This window comes from Taurulus bubalis, assembly GCF_910589615.1.
Source record: "Taurulus bubalis genome assembly, chromosome: 7".
Taxonomy (NCBI): Eukaryota; Metazoa; Chordata; class Actinopteri; order Perciformes; family Cottidae; genus Taurulus; species Taurulus bubalis.
Window position 1 is genome coordinate 23,697,050 of NC_136595.1, and position 11,838 is coordinate 23,708,887.

Genomic DNA, 11,838 nt, shown 5'->3' on the forward strand with positions numbered 1-11,838 from the left:
ACAAAGAGAAAGTCCTGCTCCGTAGGAAGTCTGCGACGCCCACTGTGACCGACTTTGGAGAAGAGGGAACTAAGTGAGATAGAGAAGAATGGAGATGGAGTGGAATCCAGGGTGAGGAGAACAGTGAAGACAGGAAAGGGATTAAAGGTGAGGATTGATATGGTGATGGAGGTTTAAGAAAATAAAGAATACAACTACAATAAAAAACAGATGATTCAATCTGTGAATACCGGGACAAAGATAAAGAATCATTTCAAACCAATTTACCACAACGCCATCAAATGCATGATAGTCTGCTACTGAGGATTTTTTTCTTTTCGACAAAGAAAGGAGAAGGACAAAGTAATGTGACTTCACTACTTTGGCACTACTGCCCTCATGTGGACAATCAAAGTACTATTTGATCCTGACCAATGTTTCTTTCTCAACGTGTTGAGTGTGTTTGATTCGTATAAGTCTGAACAACTGAATGATTTTTGTATATTTGCATCTAAATCATTGGATGAAGGCAGTTTTAAAAATCTTGTTTCATTTTGTTGACATATTGGAATCAATTGGATTGGATATGTCTTTGTTTCGCTCGCTATTCTCTCCTTGTTTTCACTAATATAATGTTGTTGAAATCGGGCTATGAATGAATATATGAACAAACCTCACTTTAAAAACATTCAGAACACAGACAGGAATGGGACTGGAACATTTGGTCTGTGCAAGTGCTACTACAATGGAAGTTTATGAGAACATGAACATATTTTGAGAAAAGGTCCTTTAAGGCTATGCAATACAAAATTCCATACATTTTAAAAGACTCTACAGGTGAATAAGGTACAAAAAATAATCAAAAAAACAAGTGTAGCCACTATGACACTTCTGTTGATTACTTACAGCTTTTTTCCATTTCAAGTTTTCTTAAATATCCTGAATAAATATATAAATGAAGCATTATCTTATGATAATGTTAGTGATTTAGAACAAAGCCACAGATGGAAATTATAGTATTTTGTGTGGACTTCTTTCCACTAGTCTACTATATCAAATACAGAGTGCATGTTTTTCATGGGGTGTAGCTGTAGGAGTTCTGGATGATATAGTTTGTGATGGAAGGGAACCAGTCTTTGCTCAGAGTCACGATGTAGGTGAACCAGGGGTAGAAGAGCTCCGGCTGTCTCGTGGCTCCCGTAATGATGATGTTCAAGGCTGCATCTGCGGAGGGGTATGCCGGTACATTGGTGTATCCCCTGCGGCATACGGAAAAACACTGCCATCAACTATACTGTGAAAAGCAGTTGGTAACATGATGCCAAATACTTTGTATGTGAGACACTTTGCATTAGGACTTGACTGACCTGACTTTATCCATAGCCGATTCAGTATCAATGAGCCCCAGTGTGCATATGGAGATGGACACATTGCTTTTCTTCATAGCCAGCTCGTGGTGAAGGGCCCCGAAGAAACCGTTCAAGGCAAATTTTGTTGAGGAATACGGCACCACGAAGGGACTGGGCATTTTACCTGTGAAGCAGCAATAGCTATTAGAGTCGGATGTAAAACATATAATCTATTGTCGCCTCTTTTTCCCCCTTTAATTAATGACATTCACAGGTTTAATCTTGTGTATAAATATAAATTGGAAATCAGTATTGATATTTCTTCCAAAAAGTTTACAAGAAAGGACACACTTTCCTTGTGGATGTACATGTGCTGTGCTATACGGAGAAACTCATCTAAGGAAGCACAAATCCTTCCTCTGGTTGAGCGGTGCAAGTCCCGCCCTCGAACGCAGACCGGCCAATCATAGAGTAACATCAGCCAGCTCCGACCTGGGTCAGACAACTAACTGGCTCTGCTACGGAGACTTTAATGCAATCATTTCAGATTTTCTTCATTTTATTGCTGGTTTTGTTGATTTGGAAGGAGATATGGGTTCATAAAACGTTGCGTTCCTCCATAATAAACCTGTGGAGCTAACATTAGCAGTGTACAATAACACATCATTACCTAGGGAGCACTTCTATGCTACGCTAGCTACTGAATGTCTACACATGCTGTTTTTGCTTTTTAATGATGGTTACTGGCTTTACAGGAACAGTTATGTTCCTTAATTGAATTGGTTCATGTTTCAAATGCCAGAAGATGTGAAGATTCACATTAGCACTGTAATCTGTAGGCATCTGTCTTTATCTTCATACCAAGTGTTCTATGCTGAATCAGTCTGACATGCTTGACATGCATATTATAGACCCCTCTGGCTTCTTCTCTCTCTTGAATCACTCTTTTGTTTTTCAAAACATGTGACGAGATAAAAAGCTCTTTGCCTGCTGAACATGTTTTCAAAATGGTCTAATCTTACCATGTATTTTTTATGTTATTGTTAAAAGGCACTTTGATATGAAGAAGTGCAATACAAAGTATTCATATATTAACAATAATATGAAAATGAAAATAATGAGGCCAAAACATTGTTTGTCACCACTGGGTGAAAACTATATTATACTGCGTATACGTTTCACAGTTTGCTTTCATCAACGTGTGTAAATCCGATGTGGCAGACTTACCTAAAAGCGATGAAACGATCACCAGTGCTCCTTTACTTTGCTCAAGGGAAGCCAAAGCTCTCCAAGCCATCTGAGTGTAGCTGAAGAAGTTGACCTTTGGAAAGCACACACACACACACACACACACACACACGGATCAGCGAATTCCTCATGTTTCTATGTTGTTGATAGACCTTCAGACCGCGCTATACCTTCATCAGCCACCTGGTGTGATCCATGTCTCCCTCCCACATGCTGAAGGGGCTCGGGCCAATGTGGTTGAGAACCAGGTAATCCAACCCGCCGAGGTTTTCCACGGCAAAATCCACAGCTTTGTCGGGCTCTGACTCGCTGGCCATGTCTGCTGCTATGTAGAGAGCTTTCTGGGCTCCCAAACTCAGACACTTCTCTGCCACCTTACAAGCAGCGATGAGACAGAAGGGATCCAGGAGAGTAGCAGAAAATAGTATAAAGAAAACAAAAGAAGAGTGTGTGTTATTAACCTATAGACAAGCATGATGTTGTCTGTCCAGACTGTGTGTCACACAGAACAGAACTATTAGCTCGTATTGATTTATACATGTATTGGTTGTAGCTTCAAGTCCATTTTCACACTGTTAAGTTCACTGACCTTCTCTAAGACTTTCTCCCTCCTCGCTGTAATTACTACCTGGGCCCCAAAGCTGGCATAGTGATAAGCCATTTGTTCACCAATGCCCGTACTGGCCCCAGTCACCAATACCCTCGCACCTCTGAGAGATTCTGAAAGCAAAAAGAAACACACGAAACAAAGACGTGTGGGCTGTGAGCACAATTGCGTTGATTGAAATAAACATGTACATGTGAGTGCCACTGCTACAGGTATTTGCGTATAAACTTGATGAATATCCATGTGGGGATTTCAAATAATTATATAGAGTTTTGAAAGCGCTTCGATGGCTTTGAACTGTTATCCGACATCAGATTTGTAAACCCACGACCCCCTGTCCTATCTTAAACATAAAGATTCAAGGGTCCTTTGGACAACACGTGCAGTTGTATTCCAGGTCCATTTATGGAACACGAAGAAAAGTGTGACGAAACAAAAACGGTGCGTTCAGGTGGTGCATCAGGATGAACGTAAACGTCAGCAACACAAACGCGATCAAAGTCCCCGACCGGCTGTTTCAGTGGAGAGGGCTTTTAAAAACACAAAAGGGCTTTTTAAACATTGGACTCTGACACTGAGCTCGGAGATAGAACCTAATCCTGCCCTTTTCATTTTAAGAAGGAAAGAAGAGTCTCCTGAATTTCCAGGATAATGCATCTGCATAAAGAGGACCTGTACTGTTATGTAATAATGCAAAGGGCCATACATCTAAACTAATCATAATTGAACATATCTTCATCAAGATGTATTATCAGCAGTGGTAGTTTGGCACAATGTCGCAATTGTTGAACGCACACTACCCCGTTGACTCAAGCGATGTGATTTTATGGTTTGCGGACACTGGACTGTACACTGCTTCCTCATAGGGAGGATGAATGCTCGGTCAGGAGCGGAAAGCGTGTCAGACTATCACCAATTACTCGCATAATTTGTGCTTCGTTTACTAGACGCCCCTGGGGGGGCCAGGGGAGCTTTAAATGTATATGTGTCCCGCCGTTGTTGCATGATGGGTTTGCAAGGGCCACATTCAAGACTGCACTGTGCAGTTGAGGCTGCACGACCATGATGTGATACGGCGGTATATACGTCATGGTCATATGCAACGCTCCAGATTTATCTATGCAATATTGAAACCGTGATTAGAAATCATATGGTCATCAGAATGTTGGAAATTGGAATGGGGTCATATTTGATAAATGTCTTAATGCCTGCTTATCAGATTACCTTGAGCTACAAAGAACAGATTCAATTCAGCATGTGGATTCCAGTAGTTCTTCAACCAATGGAATACTGTCATGTTCAACAATACATAGACATTGGAGAAGAATTAGACACAAAACCCCCAGAAATGTATTGGGTTGTGGACAATTTTGCATTAAATAGACTCATTAAGGTTGAATTAGAGAGATGCATCCAAATGGTTCAGTCACAAGGCACAACTCAAATAACCTCAACTAAAGTCATAAGACACAATTTAAATAACCTTCTCTTCTTTTTTTGAGAGAGAAGAAAAAGCACACAGCAATTCTGCTAAATTGGCCAGTAAATGTTCTCTACCATGGTGGAGAGCACTGTCAGAGCTCTGGATTCAAACCTGCTGATTGGACAGTTTGTGTGGGCTTTTGTCTGTCTAGAGACATGCAGGTTTTTGTTAACTGTTGACTCTAAATTGCCCATAGGTGTGAATGGTTGGCTTTCACCATGTGTCATGTGATAACCTGACGACTTGTCAGGGTGCACCCTGCCTTCATCTTACATCACCTGGGATCGACTCTGTTTATCCTGAATAGGATAAGCGCTTACAGATAGTGAATGGATGTACTCTGCCACTGCACGGTATATCATCAAGCTAGTTTGCTGTTATAACTAGAATATGTACTCTTATTTGAAATCTCACAATAAAACAGATTGAAGAAACTTTTAACAGAATATTGTTCTGAATAAACCCATTCAATTACAGCATATTGCCACAATACCAAAAAGACAATTCTCTCATATTTGAAAGTGTTTTGAAAAATGAAATAAAGCCAAACAAGGCAGATACAATTATAGTAATGCAAAAGGTCACGAGCACAGGGGAGGCAAAGGAAGTCAAAGGGAATAAAATCCGATGAATGCAAGTAAATAAAAGTATATATAAAACATTCACAAAAGCTTGCACAGATGGAAAGGTTTTTTAGACGAGATATATAAGTAGTTGGAGACTTAATTAAATGCATTCTTAAACTAAGGCCAGGGCAGGGAGCAGAGCAGATTGTCTACATTCCTCTTTTTACCAGTCGCGCGTCCAACCGGTTTAGACACTACGGAAGCCCGCTCGCACCAACACGTTATACCGGCTGTTCGCGTCCTGTCCGTCACGCACCTGCTTCTCGTCACCGGGCACTTTATATATACGCACGTCTACGTTAATGCTCCCACCGTGTGCCGTGTTTAAATCCACCTTGCGTTTCCTTTATAATAACATAATAAACAAACAACCCACGTCAATGTTGCAACAGTGCGTGACAATAATCAAGCCGGGAATAAATAAAAGCATGTAGCACTTTATAGGTCAGCAGTTGATAAACAGGAATTAATTGGAATATTGAGCCTGCAAGTAATTGCAATACTTCTATATACAAAATATTCAGTATATGGACTTCATTATGTAACAGCAGCAAGCCAATGCATTTTTCTTTTTTTTCTTTTTTTTTTTTACAACTAACCTCATAAACTAAATGGTCGTGTTAACCTTACCGGTCGACATGACCGTAGATAAGTTTAACTTTAGATAAATCCACTTTATATCTCTCTCACCTGGATCAAAACGGGGCGCAGTCCACTTGACAGCCAGGAAAGCAACACACATAGCAGTGAATAGAATTTTAGTGAAAGTTCCCATTTTTGTGAACTTGTTGGTTAAGTTATTTTTTGTAAGTGTCAGCGACAATTCCAGCAATTTCACTTTCCACAGCTGCCTCGCGCGCGCGGGTAAGATGACACTAAAGTGCCATATTTATCTCCCCCGTGCATTCATTCCTCTTGGCGTGTGTGAAGGGGGTGTGTTGTTTGGATAAAGGCTTTACATGAATCTGGCCATGCTTTCGAATAGGGGTGGGCGGGTACTGCTTCTAAACCAATTGGATGCGATCCTGTTGCATGATCATGTGTCGATTACATAGTTTGATTCTGTTGAAGGTGAACTCTTCTTTTCTTCTCTTGCATTATAGTTTAATGTAAGCATTTTATGTTGGAGTCAAACAATAATTCTCTGCAGACTCGTCACGGATAACTCTTTTCCAATTGAAAACTACTGCATTGCTTTTCTCTGCAGAACCTTTAATGCTGTATCGCAAATGTAGTGGCTTCCTGAATCCCACTTTCCGTGCACATTGTTTAACTTACTTGAACAGTTTTATCTAAATCCTTTGTAGTTCCTCCTCCACCCATTGCCAATTAACTTTAAGATAAGAGAATATAAGATATCAACTTTACTATGTCGGAAGGAAATGATTGTGCCAGAGTTTGATCAGAGATTACAACAGTAAAACAATACAGTACAAATATAAATGAACAATAGAGTAATAAGTATTGCATAATGTATGACTGCAGTGCAAAATAGAATCGCAATGATTGTAAGGTAAATATTTAAAAAAAAATAGCTACAAAAAACATAAGATTAAAAAAAAGAGTAGAAATCTACGATGTTTAAGAAGTAATATCACAGTACCTAATAGAAACTAAAACAGAAACAGAGTCCCTCTTTCCTTATAAATATCATACGCCTTTTAAACAACTTGAAATTCTTCTCATGACTCTTTATTAATAGCCTATTCTCTCCTAAACACACTCTGATAGTTTGGTAGGAGTCCTCCCTATAAAATATGCAATTCCTTCATTAACCTATCTCTCTATAATATTACAAATATTTCATGTATGTTGACCTATACACTTTAGGAGAATCCTCTCCGGGCTTCCTTATAGAAATTATTTTAGCCTTCCTCAATGCTTTTGGCAGCCTTCCTCCCATACTATGTTACAGATAACCAAAATCTTCCTTGAAAGAAACCCAATTTGTAAGACGTCTCAACACAAGACCATATTCGATATTTCCCTGTAGATCTGGCTTATCTGCTTCTCAGACAGAAATAGCTAAGTACATTTGTTTATTTAAAAAAATCCTCTTTTTTTAAGGTAGATTGTCAAGATTGTGATTTTAATCTAAAGAATAGAAAACAAATGAGAAGGGCGAATCTGCGGCTCTTAAATATCGTTCGCGTTAGCGTTTGAAAAGAACAACTTTATTAACACAACTGTGTGCGCAGGCGCAGAGATTGAGTTGCAGGGTTGCCCTTCAGTAAAGCCTGAGCCGTCCAGCCTTCACTCGTCGTACCTGGAATAACAGTAACGTTACGTTAAAGGAAAAACATCCCGCTGTGAACCATGGCGGCGAAGATTTTTCCCGTTGTGAAGTTAGTATTTTAATTTCACCCGTAGCGTTCATTCCCTCTGAACTTATTGCTGCTATAGCGAGCTGCACTGTTAGCATGTTAGCTAACGATAAGCATCACGTTACTGTCAGTTTGCCCGAGAGCTTTCCAGCTGTCATCTTCTAACCCCGTGTTTACCGGTGTTATAACTAGTTGGATCAATAACTATCGTATTTCATCATGTCATATACATTGAATTCCGCCCAATTTACATCAAGTTTCTTCGTGCTCTTACTGCAACGTTAGTCAATGTTTTACAAATGGCTAACGTTACTAGCTAACCTAGCTGATAATAACTGATAATTGACATCGATTGACACTCGTGTGTTTATGCTTTCGGTTTTGACACGTGTATAGCTGGACACAGAGGAGGACGATGGTTATCTGGTATTGGAGCCTGAACGCCTCTGTTCTCTTTTTCTTTCTTCCAGACTGGCCACCAAGGTGACCATTGCAGGAGGAGCTCTGTACGTCGCCTGGGACTCTGGTCTGCTGGGAAGCAGCGAGCAGGGCTCCGTCGCCCTGCAGAAGGCCAAGGCTGTCATACCCCCCGCCATGGAGGAGTGGATGAAGTACTTCGGCCTGGAGGTAATGCAACAGATACAAGTGCACTGCTGAAGGGCAGTTCTGCTCCAGGATGGGAGCTGGATACCAGCAAGTAGGCATGATAAGGAAACACAAAGAAGGAGCATATGACAGCTTTCCAAAACAACCCTTCAGTAGGAAAACAGTGTCATATACACCCCTGACAAAGCTTTTGATGATTAATATAATAGGTAACGGAATGGTTTTATCTAATTGTCCTACTGTCTAATGGCCCATCGAGTTATAATGCACTTGATCGCCAAATTTAAGTTCTCTCTTCTTTTTTTTTAATGAAACAACCATCTCAGATGAAGTGAGTCATTCGTATCTTGCAGCTCACTCACAAAAGTTCATGCCATTTCCATTACAAGGACAGTCAAATAAATGGGACAATACTCACTGTCTATTTGTACCTAATCACAAACTGGACAAATTACACTTTCTTCTTCTACAACAACATGCCTGTCTATTTCAGTATGAAGAGGCAGTATACCAGTAGTAATCTGAACACAAAGAGACCGTTTCTTTCTTTGGTAGAATATAACGAACACGCTTTTCAGTAAAATAGCATTTTACCTTTGACAATAAAAATGATAATTTTGTCCCAAAAGGCCAATAAACAGAGGATGTCTTTGTATACTCAGTAATAGTATGTTAATACAATAATTATCGTTTCTACAAAATAGCCCAATCATATTTCCCTATGTTTCATTTTTCTATTCCTGTGTTATTCTGGGGTAACTGTCTGCCCTCCATCATCATTGCCACCGGTAGGCATGGCACACTATTATAGTATTGCGGGTGAAGAGTAATCAGGCATAATTATTTATTCGCATTTTTCTTCAATATCTTTCTGCACAGTTTTTTTTTTTTTATGTTGCCAAAATGAATAGATACAAAGCACTGCACTGTTTCAAACTAAAGGGGCCTCCTCCTCTCCTCAGACTCAGCTTCCAACCATGCCTAAAGTTGAATTCTCCCCGGTTCAGGCGTGGAACTCTGGTAAGAACTGAATGAAAAGCTTGTTTCTTTTCCTTTTTTAAAAAGAAAGGTCACTCATTTGATAATGTCATGAGTTTGTGTTTTTTGCTTGGATTTTAAATTTTGGTTATGCACTTTACTTGTCCAATGAAGTGGTCTCGTTGGCAGTAATCAATTTCAGCATCACCAAAACGACTTGGTTAAAACCTTACATGTGTTTTCCATGCCTCAAACCCAACCCATTGATTTTATTTGTTTTCATTTCAGGGGTGCGACAGTCAATTTCATCTCTTTCGGAGGCTCCAACAAATGCAACTAAATACACAAATCAGGGTGTGCAGTACCTGAAAGACCTCACCAAGTGAACAGGAACTCTCTGGACAACCTGACATTTATCGATCTTTTTGAGTTTTGCACTTAAGAAATGACATTACTTCTCCCTCCCCAAGAAAGAAGAAACACCCCAACATGACAGAAAAGTTAGACAAAAAGAAGTTATGTGATATTCAGCTGCATGGAGTGCAGTCTCTTGGAAGGGTACTGGGGTTCTCTAAATGATATTGGCATTGTATTGTACATAATGCTCGGAAGCTAAATTTATTTTGAAAAAACGTTCTGTCCTTTTGTGTATACCACCATATTTAATTTTGCTCAGTCATGTCTAATATACAGTATTTCACTCCCCTTTGTTCTCAAACCACCAATGAAGAGAGTGCCTGTTGTGTACATTTATATGCAGTTTCATCATTTGTGACTAAATAATACATCCATCTTAAAACACGTCCAGTCTTTAGTTTGATTTATTGAGGCAAAGTGGAAAGGGAAGGTTAATCTAGGCTGCGTGTTCAAAGAACAAGACCAAGCAAATGTGCAAAACTCTTTATTACTCATGGCAGAATAACAATGACACAACTTGCCTGTTGATGCTGCTACAACTTCAGAACAGGAAGTGATTTAATGCATGAAGACGACTTGTGTACAGTCATTTGTAACACCACTCTACACAACACAGAAATGCCACATAGCACCACTAGCGGTGATGTACAGTGCAAACCTCTTTTTCTTTTCTTTTTTTATGTGGGTTTAACAAACCGTACCGATTCTGCCACACGTTGTCACTTCTCCACTGTCAAAATAAAGTTTTCACTGTTGAGATTACACAGTAACAGCATACTGACTGACTGACTGGTTTACTGAGGAACACACTGAGCGACTTGGAGAAGACCGAGAAGGCAAAAAAACAATTCAGCGACGAGTGACGAAGTTGGGAGGAAACCAAAACCGCAATCATACGTGTCATGTTTGCAAGCCAAAGAGACAAAGTTAGAACGGCTAGAACCAGAGCTAGTTAGTTGCTGTCAACAAACTGGTTCGTCCGTTGATTATACTGGGTAAATATTAAGTTTATAATTTATGTAAATAAACGACCCTTTCACTAAAAGCTGGTGGTTTTAATGAGATATTCATAGAAATGAGAGTAATCACAACAGGCAACATTACAAGGCATTTTACACAAGTTGTACATATTAAATACTGTCATCTAAATGTATTACAACACTTTTTTTTTCTTTTTCTTTTTTCTTCATGCGTGAAAGCATTTATTCTGCCACATTTGCTCTTAAGGGAAAAAAAGCATTTTTTTGGGGAAACTATATATAGCGTACCATAACCTAAACATGTAAACTTTATACAATAAAGTGCTCCCCACAAGATCAACAGTGAGCTTATACAACCAATGAAGATGTGTGTAATATTTAAAGTACATTTTCATACGGCATTGAGAGCAAAACACAGCACTGATATAAACTACATGGTTGCAAAACTTTCCTCAAGCTGTCAGTGACTTGTCACTTCTGAATGAAACCCAAACAGCAGCCTTCATACGCAGGTAGTCGGAGATGCGGTATGTACAATATTGCAAAAATGACAAGCCGGAAGGCACTTTTATGATTTGTGTGGGATCAAATTTAAATGAGAATTTAGCAAACTGCGTCTTCATCACCAGTGCAAAGGATCCGATACGAAGCTTAATATGGTGCAGGAGTATATTTCTACATGAGTGTTATTCATCTAAAAGGCTTTTGTAAATATTGGGGCCCCACTCAGGTGATTTTGCAATCTTTTCATTCATTCCTTAAATGTGAGAAGGTTAGATAAATACAATACACAAATCTATCAGCCCATTGAATTCCATAAACACCTCAGTGGAGGGTATCCATCCCAAACATATTGTGTATATCAGGCTTACTGGCTAGTTGGATGATCCAAAGAAAAGTCTCAAAAAAAATGTTTTGAGCAGCTTTTTGAGTCATACTTTAATTAAGATAATACTTTAAGGACAAATCAGAGTATCTCAAGGACAGCAATACAAATGCAGTAACAACTGCACTTCGGAGCTGTTGGGCAGTGCAATCTTTGACTGTCCAAACATCAAGGTATAAAGTAGAACAGCAACAATAAAACAATCCAATCTCCTCGAAATATAGCCAAGCATAGCGGTGCTACAGTTCTGCTGTGCATATGGAAAACAGATTGCACTTTTTCTTCTGAACAATAAAGCATAATAACTATTGAACCCTAACATGTTTGTTTTTTTTTCTTTTGGAAAAACGGACCG

General features: G+C 39.4%; 2 protein-coding genes across 2 annotated transcripts; one reads left to right on the top strand and one right to left on the bottom strand.

Annotated features, from left to right (window-relative positions):
* Positions 1-517: 517 nt before the first annotated feature.
* Positions 518-6,124, bottom strand: hsd11b1la (hydroxysteroid (11-beta) dehydrogenase 1-like a). Its single transcript, XM_079221513.1, has 6 exons — positions 5,983-6,124; positions 3,166-3,296; positions 2,747-2,950; positions 2,556-2,649; positions 1,347-1,512; positions 518-1,238 (listed from the first exon to the last, which is right to left on the bottom strand). The coding sequence occupies exons 1-6, from the start codon at positions 6,065-6,067 to the stop codon at positions 1,055-1,057; spliced, it is 864 nt and encodes a 287-aa protein (XP_079077639.1). The 5' UTR covers positions 6,068-6,124; the 3' UTR covers positions 518-1,054.
* Positions 6,125-7,505: 1,381 nt separating this feature from the next.
* Positions 7,506-9,628, top strand: micos13 (mitochondrial contact site and cristae organizing system subunit 13). Its single transcript, XM_079220761.1, has 4 exons — positions 7,506-7,637; positions 8,087-8,243; positions 9,185-9,242; positions 9,489-9,628. Exons 1-4 carry the CDS (start codon positions 7,609-7,611, stop codon positions 9,584-9,586), a joined length of 342 nt encoding a protein of 113 aa, XP_079076887.1. The 5' UTR covers positions 7,506-7,608; the 3' UTR covers positions 9,587-9,628.
* The last annotated feature ends 2,210 nt before the right edge of the window (positions 9,629-11,838 follow it).

What these genes read in the sequence shown, in the direction of transcription:
- hsd11b1la (XM_079221513.1), bottom strand. Translation starts at nt 6,067, where the DNA reads ATGGGAACTTTCACTAAAATTCTATTCACTGCTATGTGTGTTGCTTTC. An exon ending in TGCGCCCCGTTTTGATCCAG is followed by an intron (nt 3,297 to 5,982) that starts GTGAGAGAGATA and finishes TTTTGCTTTCAG; the next exon opens with AATCTCTCAGAGGTGCGAGG. An exon ending in ACACCAGGTGGCTGATGAAG is followed by an intron (nt 2,650 to 2,746) that starts GTATAGCGCGGT and finishes TGCTTTCCAAAG; the next exon opens with GTCAACTTCTTCAGCTACAC.
- micos13 (XM_079220761.1), top strand. Translation starts at nt 7,609, where the DNA reads ATGGCGGCGAAGATTTTTCCCGTTGTGAA. An exon ending in AAGATTTTTCCCGTTGTGAA is followed by an intron (nt 7,638 to 8,086) that starts GTTAGTATTTTA and finishes TCTTTCTTCCAG; the next exon opens with ACTGGCCACCAAGGTGACCA. An exon ending in TGAAGTACTTCGGCCTGGAG is followed by an intron (nt 8,244 to 9,184) that starts GTAATGCAACAG and finishes TCCTCTCCTCAG; the next exon opens with ACTCAGCTTCCAACCATGCC.